Here is a 27,714-nt window from a genome sequence, read left to right as displayed (position 1 = left end):
AGAAGTGTTAAACGAATCTACATAGCACAGAAGTGTTAATCTACATAGCACAGAAGTGTTAAACGAATCTACATAGCACAGAAGTGTTAATAGCACAGAAGTGTTAAAATCTACATAGCACAGAAGTGTTAAACGAATCTACATAGCACAGAAGTGTTAAACGAATCTACATAGCACAGAAGTGTTAAACGAATCTACATAGCACAGAAGTGTTAAACGAATCTACATAGCACAGAAGTGTTAAACGAATCTACATAGCACAGAAGTGTTAAACGAATCTACATAGCACAGAAGTGTTAAACGAATCTACATAGCACAGAAGTGTTAAACGAATCTACATAGCACAGAAGTGTTAAACGAATCTACATAGCACAGAAGTGTTAAACGAATCTACATAGCACAGAAGTGTTAAACGAATCTACATAGCACAAATACAGAAGTGTTAAACGAATCTACATAGCACGGAAGTGTTAAACGAATCTACATAGCACAAATACAGAAGTGTTAAACGAATCTACATAGCACAAATACAGAAGTGTTAAACGAATCTACATAGCACAAATACAGAAGTGTTAAACGAATCTACATAGCACAAATACAGAAGTGTTAAACGAATCTACATAGTACAGAAGTGTTAAACGAATCTACATAGCACGGAAGTGTTAAACGAATCTACATAGCACAAATACAGAAGTGTTAAACAAATCTACATAGCACAAATACAGAAGTGTTAAACGAATCTACATAGCACAAATACAGAAGTGTTAAACGAATCTACATAGCACAAATACAGAAGTGTTGTTACATAGCACAAATACAGAAGTGTTAAACGAATCTACATAGCACAAATACAGAAGTGTTAAACGAATCTACATAGCACAAATACAGAAGTGTTAAACGAATCTACATAGCACAAATACAGAAGTGTTAAACGAATCTACATAGCACAAATACAGAAGTGTTAAACGAATCTACATAGCACAAATACAGAAGTGTTAAACGAATCTACATAGCACAAATACAGAAGTGTTAAACGAATCTACATAGCACAAATACAGAAGTGTTAAACGAATCTACATAGCACAAATACAGAAGTGTTAAACCCAGCATACTGTATCTCTGACCCTCCTTACAAGGTCATGGTTTACTTTTAGTCAGGCCTAATCTGTTTGCTCTATAGAAACATGCAGAATATTTGAGACAGTCGGAAGTTTACATACACCTTCGCCAAATATATTTAAACTCAATTTAATCCAGGTAAAAATTCAGTTTTAGGTCAGTTAGGATCACCAATTTAAGAATGTGAAATGTCAGAATAATAGTAGAGAGAATGATTTATTAGTATAAATAGCATTGCCTTTAAATTGTTGAACTTGGGTCAAACATTTCAGGTTACCTTCCACAAGCTTCCCACAATAAGTTGGGTGAATTTTGGCCCATTCCTTCTGACAGAGCTGGTGTACCTGAGTCAGGTTTGTAGGCCTCCTTGCTCGCACACGCTTATTCATTTCTGCTCACACATTTTCTATAGGATGGAGGTAAGGGTGTTGTGATGGACACTCCAAAACCTTGACTTTGTTGTCCTTAAGCCATTTTGCCAAACATTGGGAAGTATGCTTGCAGTCATTGTATGCTTGCGGTCATCTTCCTGAATGATGTCTTGAAATGTTGCTTTAATATATCCACAATTTTTCTTCCTCATGATGCCATCTATTTTGTGAAGTGCACCAGTCCCTCCTGCAGCACAGCACCTCCACAACATGATGCTGCCACCCCCGTGCTTCACGGTTGGGATGGTGTTCTTTGGCTTGCAAGACTCACCCTTTTTCCTCCAAACATAACTATGGTCATTATGGCCAAACAGTTCTATTTTTGTTTCATCAGACCAGAGGACATTTCTCGAAAAAGTGAGATCTTTGTCCCCATGTGCAGTTGCAAATCGTAGTCTGGCTTTTTTATGGCGGTTTTGGAGCAGTGGCTTTTTCCTTGCTGAGTGGCCTTTCATGTTAGATCGATATAAGACTTGTTTTACTGTGGATATAGATACTTTTTTACCTGTTTCCTCCAGCATCTTCACAAGGTCCTTTGCTGTTGTTCTGGGATTGATTTGCACTTTTCGCACCAAAGTACGTTCATCTCTTGGAGACAGAAGGCGTCTCCTTCCTGAACGGTATGACAGCTGCGTGGTCCCATGTTGTTTATACTTGCGTACTATTGTTTGTACAGATGAACGTGGTACCTTCGGGTGTTTGGAAATGGCTCGCAACGATGAACCAGACTTGTGGAGATCTACAATTTTTTTTCTAAGGTCTTGGCTGATTTCTTTTGATTTTCCCATGATGTCAAGCAAAGAGGTACTGAGTTTGAAGGTCGGCCTTGAAATACATCCACACCTCCAATTGACTCAAATGATGTCAATTAGCCAATCAGAAGCTTCTAAATCCATGACATAATTTTCTGGAATTTTCCAAGCTGTTTATAGGCACAGTCAACTTAGTGAATGTAATCTTCTGACCCACTGGAATTGTGATACAGTGAATTATAAGTGAAATAATCTGTCTGTGAACAAGTGTTGGGAAAATGACTTGTCATGCACAAAGTAGATGTCCTAACCGACTTGCCAAAACTATAGTTTGTTAACAAGATAATTGTGGAGTGGTTGAAATACGAATTTTAAATGACTCCATCCTAAGTGTATGTAAACTTCCAACTTCAACTCTATGCATGCAGCTTAGATCCTTTGAATAAAGATGGTTTGTTAAAAACAGTAGGACAAAACAGACCCCTGAATACAGTGAGTGTTTTTGATCCCTCTTGCAAAACCAGATCACCTGGACCCTGGGCTCAGAGGGCTACCCAGAGGGTTTTCATTGAGGCTGAACTGTGGCTTATTGTGTTGAAAACTAAACTCTCAAATCAAATGACCTAAAGTCAGTCAGCCTGGTCACCCATTAAACCCTGGCTGCTTAGCAACCACATGTGACCCAGTCATGCCTCTCTCTACCTTTATGGTGGGTGAGCATGTGGACTACGTGCTCAATGCAGCTCAGAACGGATCAAACTGGTCCCAGAGTCATTCTCCCATAAGTGATGACGAAATAGCCCTCTAAACTACACCACTAACCCACATACAGGTCTGACAGCTAACAACTAGACCTTCAAGCGAACTGAAAACACAAAGAGAAATGTTTAAAGCCAAATATACCGTTCAGAGGGAGCAGTTACTGACCTAGGCCCTCCAGTCACTACCACAGACTACAGAAACCAGACAGATCATATCTGAACACATTTTATAGCTGTGCATTAGCAACTGCCCGGAGACCAACTGTCGTGTGAGGAACAGTAGTCTACAGTACAGGGATCTAATAGGGTGTTTCCTGTTCCATGAAAAGAGAGGAGTTCCACACATCCAGGACATGTCTCTGTCACATGAGCTGGATAAAGAGGTCTATTAGAGGGCAATGCCAACAAAGTCAATGCCTAGGCTCTCAATTTGCCACTCCTAAACCTAATCTTTATTAAACTCTCCACGGTGATACAACACCAGGATTATCAACCAAGGAGGATAAGGAAGGTACTGTTGTATTATCGGCATCACTAGCTCAACAAAGATCACGTTTGGGTTGAAAGCAACAACCTGTTAAAGGGGCCAACCGGTCAGTTACGTTGAATTCAAAATGCTCCAAATTCCAATGCTTATGAAGGATGAATTCCTGTCCCCAAGACACTTGTTATTAAGATCAGACGGTAGTATATAGGTCAAGTGTATAGAGAATATTACACCAGCAACAGTCTGAAAACCTTGTGAAGACTTACAGAAAACATTTGACCTCTGTCATTGCCAACAAAGGGTATATAACAAAGTATTGAGATAAACTTTTGTTATTGACCAAATACTTATTTTCCACCATAATTTGCAAATAAATTCATTAAAAATCCTACAAATGTGATTTTCTGGATTTTTTTTCTCATTTTGTCTGTCATAGTTGAAGTGTACCTATGATGAAAATTACAGGCCTCTCATCTTTTTAAGTGGGAGAACTTGCACAATTGGTGGCTGATTAAATACTTTTTTGCCCCACTGTATGTTATTACCATGTTGTTTGGTTTCGATACAACCCTTTCATATCTACATTGCCCGAGGGGTATAGGAAAAACAGTTCAATTTAGAATTCCACAGTAGCCTCAAGTGTCCAACCACCCCAAGCTCCCAACATATCAAAGCCTAGCTGTCAGTGTCCCTTTTCCTCATCCTCTCTCCTTCTGTCCTCAGAGACATTCAACCCTCCCAAGGACCACATCCTATAGCCAGCAGCCATTATCCCCAGGGGGAGGCTTGTGTTGGGTCATGTGTGTGTTGCCTGGGAGAGAAAGTACTCCTCTGCAGTTGCGTTGCACAACCAGCTGCCCAGCCTCCCCGTTCTGACATGTACTCTGCATGGTAGTGTCAGTTTCAGCAGAACTTCTACAACATGCAAACCACATGTTCACGTGTTTAAATGTTTAGTCTTTTAGGTTATGGTGTTGGACCCCAGTAAGACTGTCACCATTGGCTTTGGCTAATTTGTGGATCCTAAAATCTAATCGTCATGTTATGCAAACTGGAAACCACATATCCTGAGGCCACATGTATTGTGGCTGAGGATTTTAACAAAGGAAATTTGAGAAAAAGGCTGCCGAAGTTCTCACACAGAGTGTAGTACTCGCACTGCTAAAATACTCGACCACTGCTACTCCAACTTCCGGGATGCCTACAAGGCCCCCCCCCCCTTCGGCAAATGTGACCACAACTTAATTTTGCTCCTCCCTTCCTATAGGCAGAAACTCAAACAGGAAGTACCCATGCTAAGGACTGTTCAACACTGGTCTGACCAATCGGAATCCACGCTTCAAGGTTGTTTTGATCACGCGGACTGGGAAATGATCCCGGTCGCTTCAGCAAATAACATCGATGTATATACTGATACAGTAACTGAGTTTATCAGGAAGTGTATAGGAGATGTGGTACCCACTGTGACTATTAAAACCTACCCTAACTAGAAACCGTGGATAGATGGCAGCATTTGGACAAAACTGAAAGCACGAACCACCGCATATTCCCAGGCAAGGTGACTGGGAATATCGCCGAATACAAACAGTGTAGTTATTCCCTCCGTAAAGCAATCAAACAGGCACAAGGTCAGTACAGAGACAAAGAGGTCGCAATTCAACGGCTCAGACACAAGACGTATGTTCCACCTTCACTCCTCTGATCCTCAAAACTGTGGTTCCACAAAGGCTTGATCACCAACAATGACAAGACAGCCTACAGCAAGGAGATGAGGGATCTTTGAGTGTGGTGCCAGGAAAATAACCTCTCACTCAACGTCAACAAAACAAAGGAGATGATCGTGGACTTCAGGAAACAGCAGAGGGAGCACCCCCCTATCCACATCGACAGGACCGCAGTGGAGAAGGTGGAAAGCTTCAAGTTCCTTGGCGTACACATCACTGACAAACTGAAACGGTCCACCCACACAGACAGTGTGCTGAAGAAGAAGCAAAAAGTGCCTCTCAAACCTCAGGAGGCTGAAGAAAATGTGGCTTGTCACCTAAGACCCTCACAAACTCTTACAGATGCACAATTGAGAGCATCCTATCGGGCTGTATCACCGCCTGGTATGGCAACTGCACCGCCCACAACCACGGGGCTCTCCAGAGGGTAGTGTGGTCTGCCCAACACATCACTGGGGGCAAACTACCTGCCCTCCAGGACACCTACACCACCCGATGTCACAGGAAGGCCATAAAGATCATCAAGGACAACAACCACCCGAGCCACTGCCTGTTCATCCCGCTATCATCCAGAAGGCGAGGTCAGTACAGGTGCATCATAGCTGGGACCGAGACTGAAAAACAGCTTCTATCTCAAGGCCATCAGACTGTTAAATAGCCATCACTAGCACATTAGAGGCTGCTGCCTAGATACATATACTTGGAATCACTGGCCACTTCAATTGATTAAACACTCTTCACTTTAATAATGTTCACATATCTTACATTACTCATCTCATATGTATATACTGTATTCTATTCTACTGAATCTTAAGCTGTCGTTCTGACATTACTCATCCATATATTTATATATTCATCATTCCTTTACTTAGATTTGTGTGTATTGAGTATATGTGCAGTTGTTAGATATTATTTATTAGAAATTACTGCACTGTCGGAGCTAGAAACACAAGCATTTCACTAAACCCGCAATAACATCTGCTGAACACGTGCCCAATAAAATGTTATTTGATCATTTAAAACCCGGATAGGAGTTTGGAGTTTATAAGAGTGACTTTATGTCGTAAATGATTCCTTTAAAAGTGCGTTTTGGGAAAACAATGGTGAAAATTAGTCTAGCATGTGGCTGATTGTTAATTAGTTTGTAAACTAAATAACCTACACAGTGAAAGCATAGCAGCCTATGATTACGCTGTCTAACACCCATAGCCTATTCTTCAGTCTGATCGAGGGGTCCAGGATGACTACAGGACAGAAATAACACACTTCACAGAATGGTGCAAAGAAAACAGACTCATTCTTAATGTAAAAAAAACAAGGAAATGACAAACTTCAGAACCATAGAAGATGACACCGGGCCAATCCACAGACTCAGAACAAATAGAATCAATTGAGCAATACAAATATCTTGGAACTATAAAATCGACTCAAAACTCTGTCGGATTGCAAACACACAAAAGGGACAACAACTGTATTTCATGAGGAGATCAAATAAATCCCCAGTCAATAAAATAATATCAGCCATATTCTAAACATACATTGTTCAGTGTTCTCACTTTCTGTTTCCAAGCCTGGTACAATCAGCTATCCATCGAAAACAAAAACTACACAAAATAGTAACGCTGTCAAGCTAAATCAGTGGAGTTAAACTCAAGAACATGGAAGCGCTGTTCTTGGAGAGTTGTGAGCACAGGAGCGAAACCGACCTCACACACCCACTCAACCAGGAGTACCTGCTACCATCACCCCGCCGATACAGAGTCCATCTTTACAGAACCACCTGAGCCCAGAAATCATTCATCCCCACCAGTATATGTCAATTGAATAAATAACTGCTCCCTCCCCCCTACGAACTGTTATCTGTAACCACATGTGTTGCCGATGTAGTTGTTTGTAACTTATATATATATATATATATACTGATGTACCTATGTGGTGATGCTTTGCTGTGTTGAGATGCAAGACACATTTTCACAAAACGGACACGATAAATAATGATTATAATTCAGTCAACACATTGAGGCTTAATCACTTCGTCACAAAGCATCCACCCTATCAAACTTGTTACAATGATTCAACTTCAATACTAGTTTAAAAAAAGCGACAGATCAACATAGTTGGAATAAATCGCTACATTTTATTGGGCTGTGTTTATTCAATCTATATTGTTGGCGGATATCCTAATGGTCATTCCCTCTTCTCATCGAGCGGTAGTAGCAGTAGTGTTGACGGGTGGGCCTCACCTCACTCGGGCGCCGATTCTTCTGTTGCGGTTGTTGGAACAAGCAATGATTCTTCACGAAACCGTTCCTCCTCGATGATGTCTTACCGTTGGATGTCCGGTGGAAAACGTCTCCATTTGTCAGTTTATTCGCCGAGCTCTTGGTCATGCTTGGTGGCATTTATTCGCCTGAATATACAGGTTTGTATACTTACGTGCCCGGGACACTCTCTTCTCTCTGTGTCTGGAGAAACTGCAAATACACAATATGAGATTACCGGAAATACACGCCCCTGTTAACTTTCAGCGACCAATGAGGAGTTTATGACGTCATGTAAAACTGAATAAATACGGGATTAGCCATGTAAATGACCATCGAAAGAGCCTGTAGTAACCTTTTGCATGGGTTTACGATTTTTTTCCAGTGAAGTATCACCTCACTTGTGAGTAAAGGACTTTGGTCATGTGCCATGGCCATGACCTACAGGAAAAAAGTCTAAGGAGACGATTTTCCTTACACCCACCCACTGAGCCAGATGTCCCTGAATAGGATGTTTGTGAAAATAGTATTTTTGGGAAACTGAATACAATGACATCATCTCCAGCGTTCATGACTAACCACCTGTTTAATGTTTACAGTTAATCGATTTACAATCCTCCAAGATTACAGAATATGTTTCCTCACCCACTCAGTCTACAAAATACCTAGTCTAAACCAATTGGTTATATCCCAAATAGCACCCCATCCCCTATGTAGGGCACTACTTTTGACCAGGACCCATAGGGCTCTGATGAAAAGTAGGTCACTATATAGCGACTAGGGTGCCATTTGGGACGTAGGGTCAATTGCACATGATACCTTTTTTTGATGAGTTACCCGAGTCATAGCCTACTGTTGAATGCAAACATAGCAAAATACTGCCACACAGCAACATACTGCCACACAGCAAAATACTGCCACACAGCAACATACTGCCACACAGCAACATACTGCCACACAATCATACTGCCACACAGCAACATACTGCCACACAGCAACATACTGCCACACAGCAACATACTGCCACACAGCAACATACTGCCACACAGCAACATACTGCCACACAGCAACATACTGCCACACAGCATCATACTGCCACACAGCATCATACACACAGCAACATACTGCCACACAGCATCATACTGCCACACAGCAACATACTGCCACACAGCATCATACTGCCACACAGCAACATACTCCCACACAGCATCATACTGCCACACAGCAACAGCCACACTGCATCATACTGCCACACAGCATCATACTGCCACACAGCAACATACTGCCACACAGCATCATACTGCCACACAGCAACATACTGCCACACAGCAAAATACTGCCACACAGCAACATACTGCCACACAGCAACATACTGCCACATAACAAAATACTGCCACATAACAAAATACTGCCGCAATGACTGGCCCGGGGCCTGAAACAGTAACCTGATCCTTATCTGCTCGTCTTTCAGTGGGCTTTTCTTCACCTACACAATATCCCGCTCGGTAAAGCTTTAAAACCTTTTTAAACAGCTATAATTTGTTGTTTAAAATGGTGTGATAGTCATTCATAAACACTTCATAATATAGGTAACCTTAAAAATAAAAGGTAACCTTATCGCATAACGCTATTTCATTTATCTACCAGTCATTTCCTCTTGTACCTCCCAGCACAAGAAGTGGAAGACAACAAACGTAGTCGTCATAGCCTGTGCTTTGGTTGGAAGCTGAACCATTCCTGGAGTAGAAGGAAATAACACTCCTGATCCTTGTAGTCAACGCCACGGAGAGAACATAAAACAATAGTCCTTGTTATGAGGTCAAGTGCACCCCCCCCCCCAAAAAACAACAACAACAACAACAAACAAGTGTATTTCTATATTTATATTTGAAATAGAGCGCTGGAGGCGCTGCATGGTCAATCTGACATCTGCATTGGCTGTGCAGCGTTTATGGTGATGTGGCCTCTGCAGAAGAAAGGGCATGAATACTTCTTTCGTTTCACCGAGCAGTGCAGAGCTGTTGTCAGCGGTGTCATACCTGAGTAATAATGAAGATACCTTAATAGAAAATGGACAATTTACCTGTCCTGCTAACAATTCAAAATGTAACAAGTACTTTTGGGTGTCTGGGAAAATGTATAGAATTAAAAGTACATTATTTTCTTTAGGAATGTAAGTGAAGTAAAATAAAAAAGTTTTAAAAAATATAAATAGTTAAGTAAAGTACAGATACCCTAAAAAAACGACTTAAGTAGTACTTTAAAGTATTTTATTTACTGTGAGTACGATACACCACTGGCTGTTGTGAAGGAAGTTGTCAAGAAAGTGAGTTTGTGTGTACACAGGACCTCCCGCCCTTACTTACCTGTCAACCAATCAAGTCAATGCGGAGGTATACGGAGCCATCTACATTGTTACAAAATTTGAGAGGTGCACGGCGGAAGCCGTACCAGAGGTCAATCTGGCCTCTGCTAGCCTCCCGAGGCTTCGCAATTGCGTCACACCATCCATATATGGCCTCCGATCGACCACATTTTCAGATCAAGCCTAATTCGTCTCTTAAAAGCCTTCCAGGTCATGTTAACGCATGTCTCCCTGTTTGGTCAACATGTTCGTGCACACTACACATGTACACACACGCGCATTCACGCATGCACCGACACACACACCACTGTTAACACCCACAATAGACTACAACCACTCCAAACAGTAGACAGCATGCTCCAACAGCCTTTAGATATACACTGAGGGTACAAAGCATGAAAAACACCTTCCTAATATTGAGTTGCACCCCCTCACCCCCCTTTTCTTCAAAACAGTAAGAACACCATATGAACATCCCTGCGTCCCACAGTTACATCAAGTTTATCATTGTGTCTTTTTTATTAACACATCCCACCTCTTCAGAGGACAAATATATATTTTTGATTTTAAACAGCTTTTCTGCTACTTATACGTACATTTGACATACATGGTACTTTTATATAAAGCAGTCACATAATAATACATGACTGAACATCAGCTCTTTAATCCCTCCCCCTCAGCCACTCTCAGCCCATCCCACCTATCACCATAGACCTCAGCTCTTTAATCCCTCCCCCTCAACCACTCTCAGCCCATCCCACCTCTCACCATAGACCTCAGCTCTTTAATCCCTCCCCCTCAGCCACTCTCAGCCCATCCCACCTCTCACCATAGACCTCAGCTCTTTAATCCCTCCCCTCAACCACTCTCAGCCCATCCCACCTATCACCATAGACCTCAGCTCTTTAATCCCTCCCCCTCAGTCACTCTCAGCCCATCCCACCTATTACCATAGACCAACCCTCAGCCACTCTCAGCCCATCCCACCTCTCACCATAGACCTCAGCTCTTTAATCCCTCCCCCTCAGTCACTCTCAGCCCATCCCACCTATTACCATAGACCAACCCTCAGCCACTCTCAGCCTATCCCACCTCTCACCATAGACCTCAGCTCTTTAATCCCTCCCCCTCAGTCACTCTCAGCCCATCCCACCTCTCACCATAGACCTCAGCTCTTTAATCCCTCCCCCTCAGTCACTCTCAGCCCATCCCACCTATCACCATAGACCAACCCTCAGCCACTCTCAGCCCATCCCACCTCTCACCATAGACCTCAGCTCTTTAATCCCTCCCCTCAACCACTCTCAGCCCATCCCACCTATCACCATAGACCAACCCTCAGCCACTCTCAGCCCATCCCACCTCTCACCATAGACCTCAGCTCTTTAATCCCTCCCCCTCAGCCACTCTCAGCCCATCCCACCTCTCACCATAGACCTCAGCTCTTTAATCCCTCCCCTCAGTCACTCTCAGCCCATCCCACCTATCACCATAGACCAACCCTCAGCCACTCTCAGCCCATCCCACCTCTCACCATAGACCTCAGCTCTTTAATCCCTCCCCCTCAGTCACTCTCAGCCCATCCCACCTATCACCATAGACCAACCCTCAGCCACTCTCAGCCCATCCCACCTATCACCATAGACCTCAGCTCTTTAATCCCTCCCCCTCAGCCACTCTCAGCCCATCCCACCTATCACCATAGACCAACCCTCAGCCACTCTCAGCCCATCCCACCTCTCACCATAGACCTCAGCTCTTTAATCCCTCCCCCTCAGCCACTCTCAGCCCATCCCACCTCTCACCATAGACCTCAGCTCTTTAATCCCTCCCCCTCAGTCACTCTCAGCCCATCCCACCTATCACCATAGACCAACCCTCAGCCACTCTCAGCCCATCCCACCTCTCACCATAGACCTCAGCTCTTTAATCCCTCCCCCTCAGTCACTCTCAGCCCATCCCACCTATTACCATAGACCAACCCTCAGCCACTCTCAGCCCATCCCACCTCTCACCATAGACCTCAGCTCTTTAATCCCTCCCCCTCAGTCACTCTCAGCCCATCCCACCTATCACCATAGACCAACCCTCAGCCACTCTCAGCCCATCCCACCTCTCACCATAGACCTCAGCTCTTTAATCCCTCCCCTCAGCCACTCTCAGCCCATCCCACCTATCACCATAGACCAACCCTCAGCCACTCTCAGCCCATCCCACCTATCACCATAGACCTCAGCTCTTTAATCCCTCCCCTCAGCCACTCTCAGCCCATCCCACCTATCACCATAGACCAACCCTCAGCCACTCTCAGCCCATCCCACCTCTCACCATAGACCTCAGCTCTTTAATCCCTCCCCCTCAGCCACTCTCAGCCCATCCCACCTATCACCATAGACCAACCCTCAGCCACTCTCAGCCCATCCCACCTCTCACCATAGACCTCAGCTCTTTAATCCCTCCCCCTCAGTCACTCTCAGCCCATCCCACCTATCACCATAGACCAACCCTCAGCCACTCTCAGCCCATCCCACCTCTCACCATAGACCTCAGCTCTTTAATCCCTCCCCTCAGTCACTCTCAGCCCATCCCACCTATTACCATAGACCAACCCTCAGCCACTCTCAGCCCATCCCACCTCTCACCATAGACCTCAGCTCTTTAATCCCTCCCCCTCAGTCACTCTCAGCCCATCCCACCTATCACCATAGACCAACCCTCAGCCACTCTCAGCCCATCCCACCTCTCACCATAGACCTCAGCTCTTTAATCCCTCCCCCTCAGCCACTCTCAGCCCATCCCACCTATCACCATAGACCAACCCTCAGCCACTCTCAGCCCATCCCACCTATCACCATAGACCTCAGCTCTTTAATCCCTCCCCTCAGCCACTCTCAGCCCATCCCACCTATCACCATAGACCAACCCTCAGCCACTCTCAGCCCATCCCACCTCTCACCATAGACCTCAGCTCTTTAATCCCTCCCCCTCAGCCACTCTCAGCCCATCCCACCTATCACCATAGACCAACCCTCAGCCACTCTCAGCCCATCCCACCTCTCACCATAGACCTCAGCTCTTTAATCCCTCCCCCTCAACCACTCTCAGCCCATCCCACCTATCACCATAGACCAACCCTCAGCCACTCTCAGCCCATCCCACCTCTCACCATAGACCTCAGCTCTTTAATCCCTCCCCTCAGCCACTCTCAGCCCATCCCACCTATCACCATAGACCAACCCTCAGCCACTCTCAGCCCATCCCACCTCTCACCATAGACCTCAGCTCTTTAATCCCTCCCCCTCAGTCACTCTCAGCCCATCCCACCTATTACCATAGACCAACCCTCAGCCACTCTCAGCCCATCCCACCTCTCACCATAGACCTCAGCTCTTTAATCCCTCCCCCTCAGTCACTCTCAGCCCATCCCACCTATTACCATAGACCAACCCTCAGCCACTCTCAGCCCATCCCACCTCTCACCATAGACCTCAGCTCTTTAATCCCTCCCCTCAGTCACTCTCAGCCCATCCCACCTATCACCATAGACCAACCCTCAGCCACTCTCAGCCCATCCCACCTCTCACCATAGACCTCAGCTCTTTAATCCCTCCCCTCAGTCACTCTCAGCCCATCCCACCTATCACCATAGACCAACCCTCAGCCACTCTCAGCCCATCCCACCTCTCACCATAGACCTCAGCTCTTTAATCCCTCCTCCTCAGTCACTCTCAGCCCATCCCACCTATCACCATAGACCTCAGCTCTTTAATCCCTCCCCCTCAGTCACTCTCAGCCCATCCCACCTATCACCATAGACCTCAGCTCTTTAATCCCACCCCTCAGCCACTCTCAGCCCATCCCTCCTATCACCATAGACCTCAGCTCTTTAATCCCAACCCTCAGTCACTCTCAGCCCATCCCATCTTTCACCATAGACCACCCCTCAAACTCTCAACCCACCTCACCTAACACCATAGACCACCCTCGTTTGGTTTCCATGTGCCATATATTTTTCAATTGCACTGTGATGTTTTACATACATTTTTTTACCTTTCTAATTGTATAGTATCCAGAGATTGTGAGCTAAAAATGAACATCTTTCCTACGAGTATTATTATATTATTTATTGACTGACTATGGCTTTACAAATCGCCCAACACTGCTATTTGTAAGGTTCATTTTACGTGCATGTTGTGATTTTTTAACCATTCCTGAACCTGTGACCAGAAACAAGCTACATAGGGGAAATACCAGAATAAATGATCTATTGATTCTGTATCTTCGCAGCAAAATCTACAGAGCTGAGATTATTATGCCCCATATATACAGTGGGGCAAAAAAGTATTTAGTCAGCCACCAATTGTGCAAGTTCTCCCACTTAAAAAGATGAGAGAGGCCTGTAATTTTCATCATAGGTACACTTCAACTATGACAGACAAAATGAGGGAAAAACATCCAGAAAATCACATTGTAGGATTTTTTATGAATTTATTTGCAAATTATGGTGGAAAATAAGTGTTTGGTCACCTACAAACAAGCAAGATTTCTGGCTCTCACAGACCTGTAACTTCTTCTTTAAGAGGCTCCTCTGTCCTTCACTCGTTACCTGTATTAATGGCACCTGTTTGAACTTATAAGTATAAAAGACACAGAACCCCTATTTTTCAGGGGATGCTGCAGCACCCCCTGAAAAATAGGAAGAAACAAACAAAACATTTTTATTTTTATAATTGTTTGCGACAAAACTAGTGCACTAGGCCTTTACCAGTCCTGTTTTAGCGGGCCCACATAGCCATCTGTACAGTGGGCCAAACAACTTTTCAGCACCACCGCCTACCCAACCCCCAAACTACTTCCCGCAGCTATGCTGTCTCCTCCCCTTTCATCACCACTGATTGAAGCGGATTTAACAGGTGACATCAATAAGGGATCAGAACTTTCACCTGGTCAGTCTATGTCAATGGAAAGAGAAAGTGTTTTAATGTTTTGTACACTCAGTGTAGAGCGACATGCGTCTTCACCCTGCAGTATTATTACACGTTGTAAACACACACTTGCTTTCTTGGCACAGGATACTCTCTCAAGTGGACTATGAGGTTAGCCAGAGGCTAAATAGAACACTCCAACACAACACTAACCTGTGGGGGCAATAGAACTATTAACTGGGTTTGGAGAATATCAATTCATACGGGTTTGATTGAACAGGGTTGTGTATAGGTGTTTCACTACTCCTCTCACCCTCCTAGATGGCGCTGTGGGACCATAGAAACAGCGGAGAAGATCATATCGCCAAATATTAACCAGAATACCGCTGTTGGTTATGCAGTATACCTCAATGTACAACAGCAATGTTCTGACCTAACTCAATGTGAACTCTGAGATCAAGACATTTATATCCTGACAACATCAAACCAATTGATTCTCTGTCCAATCGATTTTCAACGGGAGACTTTTATGCTTCTGTACCCTATTCAAGGTTATATACCTTCACTGTGTTACAATGAATTATGTCCACTAGCTCTGCCAACGTACATAGAGGTTGTTAAGACGAATAGTAGGCGTCTCAAAATGGTACTACTATTGACCAGAGCCCTATGAGCTGGCTCTGTATAAAGAAGGAGTGTACTATAAAGGGAATAGGTTGCCATTTTGGGCAACAGCCTTAGACCTTTTCTTAATAGCAGATATGAGACTGTAAAGCTTTAATAGGATCTAGGACAGGGTTAAGTGGGAGAAGGCAAGGGATCTAATGGATGACACACTGTATGTCACAAGGTTGTTTTACCAAATAGATTTAGACCTGACCTGATTGGTTATTGAATCAAATCTGATTGAATGGATATTTTGTTTCTGAACAATATTATCTTCTCCGGGCAGATTATTTATTGGAAGAAAAAAATGACATGAAATCACAACACATATCATTCACTTTTTTTTCCACAGAGGTATGCATTTGCTGTAAGAGTTTTTGTGATCAGATGTACTGCAGACACAGCCAAAACAACCAATACTGTAACAGCATAGACTGATTTTGCCTGTGGTAAAACCCTTTCATGTATCTGTTATCTCTATCCAATTGAATACAGAGATACATAGATACAGGTAGCCAATGTCGTTGTTGCAGACGAGCCACTTAGGTAAGAACACCTTCCTAATATTGAGTTGTACCGACACCCCTTATCGAGTTGTACCGACACCCCTTTTTCCCTCAATTCATCGGGGCATTGGCTCTACAAGGTGTCGAAAGCATTGCACAGGGATACTGGCCCATGTTGACTCCAATAGTTTCCACGGACGTGTCAAGTTGGCTGGATGTCCTTTGGGTGGAGGACCATTCTTGATACACACGGGACACTTTTGAGCCTGAAATACCCAGTAGTGTTAAAGTTCTTGACACAAACCGGCGCGCCTGGCACCTACTACCATACCCTGTTCTAAGGCACTTAAATATCTTGCCGATTCACCCTCTGAATGGCACATACAGAAGCCATGTCTCAACTGTCTCAAGGCTTAAAAAGTCTTCTTTAATCTGTCTCCTCCCCTTCATCTTTAACCTGTCTCTTCCCCTTCATCTTTAACCTGTCTCCTCCCCTTCTTCTTTAACCTGACTCCTCCCCTTCTTCTTTAACCTGACTCCTCCCCTTCATCTTTAACCTGTCTCCTCCCCTTCTTCTTTAACCTGACTCCTCCCCTTCTTCTTTAACCTGACTCCTCCCCTTCTTCTTTAACCTGACTCCTCCCCTTCTTCTTTAACCTGTCTCCTCCCCTTCTTCTTTAACCTGACTCCTCCCCTTCTTCTTTAACCTGACTCCTCCCCTTCTTCTTTAACCTGTCTCCTCCCCTCCTTCTTTAACATGTCTCCTCCCCTTCATCTACACTGATTGAAGTGGATTTAACAAGTGAGATCAATAAGGGATCATAGCTTTCACCTGAATTCACCTGGTCAGTCTGAATTCAGAGCACATGTTCTTAATGTTTTGTACACTCAGTGTACATCACAATCATTTCCTGCAAAGTTAAATCCATGCAAACCAATCTCCACAATATGACATGGACAGATGTGTCTGTAATCGTGAAAATGCATCAACTCATATTAAATACCCATATAGGAACAACAACTGAATTATTGTGTGTCTCCTCTGACAGGTAAACACATCATTGGAAATGTATTGAATGGTGTTGCCTGTGAGTTACATTCAATTGATGGGTCCCCTTTCCTCCCATTCTCCAGATGATGTATTCACAGCCTGTGTAGTTGTTTCACGACTGTAGATGTGATCTAATGAAATCTTCCTGGGGTATCAATCTCTCCCTATACACCCCTGACAGCCTGTTGGGAAACAGTGTTTATAAACAACACACACACAGTGGTGGAAACAGTGTTTTTAAACAACACACACACAGTGGTGGAAACAGTGTTTTTAAACAACACACACACAGTGGTGGAAACAGTGTTTTTAAACAACACACACACAGTGGTGGAAACAGTGTTTTTAAACAACACACACACAGTGGTGGAAACAGTGTTTTTAAACAACACACACACAGTGGTGGAAACAGTGTTTTTAAACAACACACACACAGTGGTGGAAACAGTGTTTATAAACAACACACACACAGTGGTGGAAACAGTGTTTTTAAACAACACACACACAGTGGTGGAAACAGTGTTTTAAACAACACACACACAGTGGTGGAAACAGTGTTTTTAAACAACACACACACAGTGGTGGAAACAGTGTTTTTAAACAACACACACACAGTGGTGGAAACAGTGTTTTTAAACAACACACACACAGTGGTGGAAACAGTGTTTTTAAACAACACACACACAGTGGTGGAAACAGTGTTTTTAAACAACACACACACAGTGGTGGAAACAGTGTTTTTAAACAACACACACACAGTGGTGGAAAAAGTGCCCAATTGTCATACTTGAGTAAAAGTACAGATACCTTAATAGAAAATTACTCAAGTTAAAGTGAAAGTCACCCAGTAAAATACTAGTTGAGTAAAAGTCTGAAAGTACTTGCTTTTAAATATAGTTAAGTATCAAAAGTAAATGGAATTGCTAAAAATATACTTCACTATCAAAAGTAAAAGTATAAATCATTTCAAATTCCTTATTTGAAGCAAAGCAGATGGCACCATTTTCTTGTTTTTAAAATGTACCGACAGTCAGGGGAGCACTCCGACCCAAAGACATTATTCACAAAAGATGTATTTGTGTTAAGTCCGCCAGACCAGAGGCAGTATGGATGACCACGTGTTCTTTTGATAAGTGCATGAACTTCACCATTTTCCTGTCCTGCTAAGCATTTAAAATGTAATGAGTATATTGGGTTGTCAGGGAAAATGTATGGAGTAAAAAGTACAATATTTTCTTTCTGAATGTAGTGAAGTAAAAGTTATCAAAAATATAAATAGTAAAGTACAGATACCCCAAAAAACTACATAAGTAGTACTTGAAAGTATTTTTACTTACAGTTGAAGTGTGAAGTTTACATACACCTAGGTGGGAGTCATTAAAACTAGTTTTTCAACCACTCCACAAATTTCTTGTTAACAAACTATAGTTTTGGAAAGTCGGTTAGGACATCTACTTTGTGCAAGACACAAGTCATTTTTCCAACAATTGTTTACAGACATTTTATTTCACTTATAATTCACTGTATCACAATTCCAGTGGGTCAGAAGTTTACACACACTAAGTTGACTGTGCCTTTAAACAGCTTGGAAAATTCAAGAAAATTACGACATGCCTTTAGAAGCTTCTGATTGGCTAATTGACATCATTTGAGTCAATTGGAGGTGTGGATGTATTTCAAGGCCGACCTTCAAACTCAGTACCTCTTTGCTTGACATCATGGGAAAATCTAAATTAATCAGCCAAGACCTCATAAAAAAAATGTAGACCTCCACAGGTCTTGTTCATCCTTGGGAGCCATTTCCAAACACTTGAAGGTACCACGTTCATCTGTACAAACAATAGTACGCAAGTATAAACACCATGGGACCACGCAGCCGTCATACCGCTCAGGAAGGTAACGTCTTCTGTCTCCTAGAGATGAACGTATTTTGGTGAGAAAAGTGCAAATCAATCCCAGAACAACAGCAAAGGACCTGTGAAGATGCTGAAGGAAACAGGTATAAAAGTATCTACATCCACAGTAAAACAAGTCTTATATCGACATAACCTGAAAGGCCGCTCAGCAAGGAAGAAGTCACTGCTCCAAAACCACCATAAAAAAGCCAGACTACGGTTTGCAACTGCACATGGGGACAAAGATCATACTTTTTGGAGAAATGTCCTCTGGTCTGATGAAACAAAAACAGAACTGTTTGGCCATAATGAACATTTTTATGTTTGGAGGAAAAAGGGGGAGGCTAGCAAGCCGAAGAACACCATCCCAACCATGAAGCACGGGGGTGGCAGCATCATGTTGTGGGGGTGTTTTGATGCAGGAGGGACTGGTGCACTTCAGAAAAGACATGGCATCACGAGGCAAGAAAATTATGTGGATATATTGAAGCAACATCTCAAGACATCAGTCTTAAAGTTAAAGTTAAGTTAAAGCTTGGTCTTAAATGGGTCTTCCAAATGGACAATGACCCAAACATACTTCCAAAGTTGTGGCAAAATGGCTTAAGGACAACAAAGTCAAGGTATTGGAGTGGCCATCACAAAGCCCTGACCTCCATCCTATAGAACATTTGTGGGCAGAACTGAAAAAGTGTGTGCGAGCAAGGAGGCCTACAAACCTGACTCAGTTACACCAGCTCTGTCAGGAGGAATGGGCCAAAATTCACCCAACTTATTGTGGGAAGCTTGTGGAAGGCTACCAGAAACATATTTCCCAAGTTAAACTATTTAAAGGCAACGCTACCAAATACTAATTGAAGGAATATTTACCTGGATTAAATGTCAGGAATTGTGAAAAATAGAGTTTAAATGTATTCGGCTAAGGTGTATGTAAACTTCCGACTTCAACTGTAAGTACTTTACACTACTGCTAATAAGTCCCAGACTTTGTGTGTTATCCTCCATGATTTATCGATGGAAATAAGTCCCAGACTGTATTGTGTGTTATCCTCCATGATTTATCGATGGAAATAAGTCCCAGACTGTATTGTGTGTTATCCTCCATGATTTATCGATGGAAATAAGTCCCAGACTGTATGGTGTGTTATCCTCCATGATTTAACGATGGTAATAAGTCCCAGACTGTATTGTGTGTTATCCTCCATGATTTATCGATGGAAATAAGTCCCAGACTGTATGGTGTGTTATCCTCCATGATTTAACGATGGTAATAAGTCCCAGACTGTATTGTGTGTTATCCTCCATGATTTAACGATGGTAATAAGTCCCAGACTGTATTGTGTGTTATCCTCCATGATTTATCGATGGTAATAAGTCCCAGACTGTATTGTGTGTTATCCTCCATGATTTAACGATGGTAATAAGTCCCAGACTGTATTGTGTGTTATCCTCCATGATTTGTGCTTGTTTTTTTGTTGTTGAGATGGTCGAATGAATAAAGGAAACATTTGCCATCCTACAGACCAAGCCATGTCCTTCACACAATGATGAACTGAGATCTATAATGCAGTCTGATTAGTAAAAAATGACTAGGTTTACCGTTTATTTATAATCCTAAACAGGGGTGCAAATTTGACTTTAGAAGTGGGGGGGGGAACGACGACAACTTTTATTTTGTTTTATCCAGTTGGATCAAACACTCCAAACAGCTTACCCGACCCGCTCGGAGGCGTCCGCATGGTCCTAAAGCACACCGCTGCCTCATTTTGTATCACATTCCAATGATAAAACTGGAGGGGGGAATGCTATTTCATGTCCCCCGACCCCTGATCCTAAGTTACACCATGGCTCCCAATAATGAGATAGATGGATAGTATCTCAACGTTATAGTTTTAGAAGGTTGAGATTTTAAAAAATCCAGAGAAATCTCAGATCTTGGACAGAAACAACCTATTATTTAGCTCTAGCACAATATGACATCACAATATGTGCGTGATAAATGGTATAACGAAGACAGGACACTGACGAGTCATAACCTATTATGATTGACCTCTCTGTGTGAACGTGTGTGTGTGTGAGAGAAAGAAAACAGAGGGAGGGAAAGCAAAAGGGAGAAATTATCAACCTAGACAAGATCCACCACCAGAACAGCAACAACCACAGGAAACTACTATGAGACATTTGGCTCCACAGTAAGACACTTGGTCTTTTATTAAAGTAAGACTTTGTCCCAGCTGTCACTCAATCACACATCACAACACATTCCAGAGCTGTCAGTGTGCTAAACATTGAATTCCAGGAAGTCATGCCTCTCTCAGCAACTATGTGTGTGTGTGTGTGTGACTGCTAGGCGGGGGCCGGTCTCTGACTGACACAACCATTAGAGAGTTTTTACGCCTGTCTAAACCCTCTCCTTATAATGGATTATACTCTGAGCTCTCTGTCATACTTGGGAAGGGGAGCCGCGGCTGAGGAGAGAGAAAGAACAGGAGAACAGCTCTCCGGGATTCAGAGGCTAGCCTCAGTGCAACAGACGTGGTTTGGGAACCATACTTGGGAAGGGGAGCCACGGCTGAGGAGAGAGGAGAGGGAAAGAACAGGAGAACAGCTCTCCGGGATTCAGAGGCTAGCCTCAGTGCAACAGACGTGGTTTGGGAACCATACTTGGGAAGGGGAGCCACGGCTGAGGAGAGAGGAGAGGGAAAGAACAGGAGAACAGCTCTCCGGGATTCAGAGGCTAGCCTCAGTGCAACAGACGTGGTTTGGGAACCATACTTGCGTGATGAGTAAACTTGTCTTGCATAATGATTAGGCTTTTCCTCAGTGGAAAAACACAGTGGGCAGCTGCTGAGGAGAGGAGACCACTGTGTGTCTGCAGCTCTCCAGGATTCAGAGGCTAACCTCTACACACCCACTGACGGACTGCTCAGTCATCCAATGAGTATTCTCACGAGCCATAGACAAATCTCAAGCTATATGAATGTTGGTCTGGAATGACTACCAAATGAGTGTCAAGCCAAGACCCCCAGACTCCACCAGTCTGTTGTGATGAGGAAACGATGCAAGACAGGTAACCTGGAATAGTGAATGGGTGAGGAATATTAGATTGGCATGATGGGGAGAATCTCAATTGCATGTTCCTCGTGTCCTCTCTCCTTGACTCCTTCTCAAACCCCATTGGAGGAGAAGGTCAGAGGGGCTGGAATCTCTGGCTTTCTCATACACTGGGGTTTGAGAAGGAGGCAAGGAGAGAGGACACGAGGAACATGCAATTGAGATTCTCACAGAGTATTTTGAACAGATGCCTAAATTAGGCTGCGTCACTCACATCAGAATCAAAATACTCAGACTGACTCATAAGAGTAGGCAGTTTTATAAAAAGAAAGAGTGACTCAGCATGACCTTATAAGTTCAGCACAATCTTATAAGCAGTGGAACAACAAGCCATCAGTCTGCTGGAATCTTTGTCCAGAACTTTCAACAGGTAAAAAAAAGGGGCACAGAGCACACCCATTCATCACTGAGACTCATTGCTTTGTCTTTCCTGACAGGGAAGGAAAATATCACAAAAACACATAGATAATAACAAATAACTAGAAAAACGCCCCATGAATTGAAAAGTGTGAAAGATAGATTTTCTGTACAACGCAATATTGTTTCTGTCTGGGGGTTGTTCCATTCTGTAACAGAGATAAACACCTATCAATCGTGTTCCGTCTGCACGCTGAAGATTCCATTATGGAAGGACACAATAGTGTTTAGCTGTTTGTGTTCAAAGCCACACAAAAGCTGGCCAAAGAACCAATTTCCTTTTCTTAAGAAACTCATTCATCTTCCACTGTTCCACATTCACAGCCAGAACAACAGACTAGTGAAGAGCCATTATCAAGCTGTCCGAGAAAATTAAATACACCTCACGGTCTCAACAATAATGGTCAAAGCTCAACTGAGAACTGAAAGAATATGTTGAGGATGGCTGTGGTAGGGTTATGCTTCTAAAAGCTCAATTGAATTTGTAGACTACAGCATCATACAGAATGGGGTGCTCCGGAAGTTAAAAAACATGTTTACGTAGGGCCAGGAGTCTTTCCCTACCGTATGGCCTGACCAAAAAAAACAAAAAAACTCTGGGCCCTCGCCCCAAAAGTCAGGTACTTGGTCAGTAAAGCTCTCGGTTCAATCAGTTCAAACAACAAAAACCTCCAAAGAGACCATACCAGCAATATTAGACACTACACACTACAGACTGCAGACTACATACCACACACTACAGACTACACACTATAGACCGCATATACTACACACTGCAGACTACACACTGCAGACCACACTCTGCAGACTACACACTGAAGAGTACACACACTGCACACTACACACTAGACTACATTCTACAGATTACACACTACAGACTACACACTACACACTACAGACTATACACTTGCAGACCCCGCTCTGCAGACTACAGAGTGTACACTACAAAGAGTACACACACTGCACACTACACACTAGACTACATGCTACAGATTACACACTACAGACTACAGATTACACACTACAGACTACACACTATATACTACACACTACTGACTTGACACTACACACTACATACCACACACTACACCCTAGACACTACAGATTACACACTACAGACTATACACTACACACTACAGATTACACAATACACACTACAGATTACACACTACACACTACAGATTACACACTATTTACTAAACACTACACACTACAGATTACACACTACATATTACACACTACATACTACACACTATACTACAGATTACACACTACAGACTACACACTACAGATTACACACTCGACACTACAGATTACACACTAGAGACTACACACTAGACACTACAGATTACACACTACAGATTACACACTAGACACTACACACTACAGATTACACACTAGACACTACAGACTACACACTACAGATTACACACTAGACACTACAGACTACACACTAGACAGTACAGATTACACACTACATACTACAGATTACACACTACATACTACAGATTACACACTAGACACTACACACTACAGATTACACATTACACACTACAGACTAGATACTACACACTACAGACTAGACACTACAGATAACACACTACATACTACACACTGCAGACTACATAGTACACAATAGACACTACAGATAACACACTACAGACTACACACTACAGACTACACACTACAGACTACACACTACAGATTACACACTACAGACTAGACACTACAGATTACACACTACAGACTAGACTACAGACTACAGAGACAACACTCTGAATGACTAAAAGATGCAGTCTTGCATCAGACCAGTCACAACAGATATTGATTCGTCATACTGTGGATTGATTCTCTCACGTCACTGCTCGTCTGACACCATTACAGCGAGTCTCCACCGCGGTCTGAAAAGCATCTCCTGCTGAGATGCTATTGGATTACAATCACAGGCTTCACTCCTCTCCACATGATTAAGGTCAATGCAAAAGAAAACAGCATTTTCCTATGGAGCGAGTCAAGCTTTATTGTTCTCCAGTGCCCGAGGGGCTGTGTGATCAAGCTAACACACACACACACACACACACAGTTTGCTTGCAAGGCTTCATGGGTTTGACAGGGAGTGTGTGTGTATATGTGCTTCCCATTTAGCCTGATCTCTCACTGTGGGAGGGAAATTAATTCTGATGGCAACATAACAGCTGTGACTAGAGATAGGCGGTGAAGCCTTGAAGAGGCACAGTGTGGAGTGGAGTGTGAAAACTGTCTATCAGAGAATCGGCATGGGGCCCATAATAAAGTGACTCCAGAAAAGAATAGTCTACCACTGAGGCAAGGCCAGTATACCTGGCATCCTGTCACTATTACCTCTATCAGGTGTTTCACTCTGTCGGAGCAGGAACTCTAGGGGCCAGATTGAAGTGTTTGTTTCTCGCTCTGTCGGAGCAGGAACTCCAGGGGCCCGATTGAAGTGTTTGTTTCTTGCTCTGTCGGAGTAGGAACTCTAGGGGCCAGATTGAAGTGTTTGTTTCTCTCTCTGTCGGAGTAGGAACTCTAGGGGCCAGATTGAAGTGTTTGTTTCTCTCTCTGTCGGAGTAGGAACTCTAGGGGCCAGATTGAAGTGTTTGTTTCTCTCTCTGTCGGAGTAGGAACTCTAGGGGCCCGATTGAAGTGTTTGTCTCTCTCCTTGTCGGAGTAGGAACTCCAGGGGCCCGATTGAAGTGTTTGTTTCTCGCTCTGTCGGAGTAGGAACTCCAGGGGCAAGATTGAAGTGATGGTAGTTGAACTATGTGTGTTTTGTTCCTAAGAGATTGACATTGCAGGTAGAAAACAAAAAGTGAAGCTTACCAAGGTTATGAGAAAGACATGGTGCAAAAGCTTGAGGTACACGTCCTTACAAATAACAACTGTGTTGGGGTACATGGACCTACAAATAACAACTGTCTTGAGGTACATGGCCCTACAAATAACAACTGTCTTGGGGTACACGTCCTTACAAATAACAACTGTCTTGAGGTACATGGACCTACAAATAAAACTGTCTTGGGGTTCATGGTCCTACAAATAAAACTGTCTTGGTACATGGTATATGTCTTGAGGTACATGGCCCTACAAATAACAACTGTCTTGAGGTACATGGACCTACAAATAACAACTGTCAAATAAAACTGTCTTGGGGTTCTACAAATGGTGGCCCTACAAATAACAACTGTCTTGGGGTATATGTCCTTACAAATAACAACTGTCTTGAGGTACATGGACCTACAAATAAAACTGTCTTGGGGTTCATGGTCCTACAAATAACAACTGTCTTGAGGTACATGGCCCTACAAACACCAACTGTCTTGAGGTACATGGCCCTACAAATAACAACTGTCTTGGGGTACATGGCCCTACAAATAACAACTGTCTTGAGGTACATGGCCCTACAAATAACAACTGTTATAACAACAATTTCAGTAGCACGTCTTAGAGTGATGGACTGTGCCATTCCCACAGCCTCCACAAAAGATCAGTCCACTCAGACAGGAGCCAATCATACAGGTGTCTTTTACACCTGCTACTGCTCAACTAAAGAAATCTCGGTCGACCAACAGCCTATCGACCAAACAATCAACTAATTAGGGTCATTAGGGTATTTTGAATCATCACATACACTGCTGCTGGTGTATTATTTGAACTGAAGCCTAGTCACTTTACCCCTACCTATATGTACATACAGTGGCTTGCAAAAGTATCCACCCCCTTAATAAAATAGGAAAAATGCTGCCTTACAACCTGAATACCTAAAATGTATTTGTTGGGTATTGTTTCATTTGATTTACACAACATGTCTACCACTTTGACGATGCAAAACATTTTTTACCTTGAAAAAAAAAAAAAAGAAAAGAACTTGAGCTAGCTATGTATAGCTAGCTATTCACCCCCCAAAGTCAATAATGTGTAGAGACACCTTTTGCCGCAATTGCAGCTGCAAGTCTCTTGGGGTATGTCTCTATAAACTTGGCACATCTAGCCACTGGGATTTTCACCCATTCTTCAAGGCAAAACTGCTCCAGCTCCTTCAAGCTGGATGGGTTCTGCTGGTGCACGGTAAACTTTAAGTCATACTACATATTCTCAATTGGATTGAGGTCTGGGATTTGACTAGGCCATTCCAAGACATTTAAATGTTTCCCCTTAAACCACTCGAGTGTTGCTTTAGCAGTATGCTTAGGGTCATTGTTCTGCGGAATGGTGAACCTCCATCCCAGTCTCAAATCTCTGGAAGACTGAAACAGGTTTCCCTCCCTGTATTTAGCGCCATCCATCATTCCTTCAATTCTGACCAGTTTCCCAGTCCCTGCCGATGAAAAACATCCCCACAGCATGATGCTGCCACCACCATGCTTCACTGTGGGGATGGTGTTCTCGGGGTTATGTGAGGTGTTGGGTTTGTACCAAATATAGCATTTCCCTTGATGGCCAAAAAGCTCAGTTTTACTCTCATCTGACCAGAGTACCTCCCACATGGCTTTTGGTGAACACTGGACACTCTTCTGTAATTCCCAGCTCTGTGTAGTGTACGACTAAAGTGGTCCTATGGATACATACTCCAATCTCCGCTGTGGAGCTTTGCAGCTCCTTCAGGGTTATCTTTGTTGCCTCTGATTAATATCCTCCTTGCATGAGTTTTGGTGGGCAGCCCTCTCTTGGCAGGTTTGTTGTGGTCCCATGTTCTTTCCATTTTTTAATAAAGGATTTAATGGTGCTCCATGGGATGTTCAAAGCTTCTGATATTTTTTTAGAACCAAAACCTGACACAGTTGAAGTTGGAAGTTTACATACACTTAGGTTGGAGTCATTAAAACTAGTTTTTCAACCACCACAAATTTCTTGTTAACAAGCTATAGTTTTGGCAATTCGGTTAGGACATCTACTTTGTGCGTTGACACAAGTCATTTTTCCAATAATTGTTTACAGACAGGTTATTTCACTTATAACTCACTGTATTTCAATTCCAGTGGGTCAGAAGTTTACATACACTAAGTTGACTGTGCCTTTAAACAGCTTGGGAAATTCCAGAAAATTATGACATGGCTTTAGAAGCTTCTGGTAGGCTAATTGACATCATTTGAGTCAATTGGAGGTCTATTCAGTGCCTCTTTGCTTGACATCATGGGAAAATCAAAAGAAACCAAGAACCAAAAATTGTAGCCCTCCACAAGTCTGGTTCATTCCAAACGCCTGAAGGTACCACATTCATG

General features: G+C 43.2%; 1 protein-coding gene across 1 annotated transcript in view; it reads right to left on the bottom strand.

The window, feature by feature from the left end:
- LOC112235781 (serine palmitoyltransferase 2-like) overlaps positions 1 to 7,765 on the bottom strand; it is a 39,458-nt gene extending 31,693 nt beyond the window's left edge. The window contains exon 1 of the mRNA XM_042300993.1: positions 7,518 to 7,765. Coding sequence (XP_042156927.1) covers positions 7,518 to 7,676 — 159 coding nt within the window. The 5' untranslated portion in view covers positions 7,677 to 7,765. The remainder of the gene's footprint in view (positions 1 to 7,517) is intronic.
- Positions 7,766 to 27,714: the final 19,949 nt, after the last annotated feature.

The sequence above is a fragment of the Oncorhynchus tshawytscha genome, linkage group LG18, assembly GCF_018296145.1.
Source record: "Oncorhynchus tshawytscha isolate Ot180627B linkage group LG18, Otsh_v2.0, whole genome shotgun sequence".
Taxonomy (NCBI): domain Eukaryota; kingdom Metazoa; phylum Chordata; class Actinopteri; order Salmoniformes; family Salmonidae; genus Oncorhynchus; species Oncorhynchus tshawytscha.
Note: the sequence above shows the minus strand (reverse complement) of the source record. Positions and strands in the feature narration are given on the sequence as shown.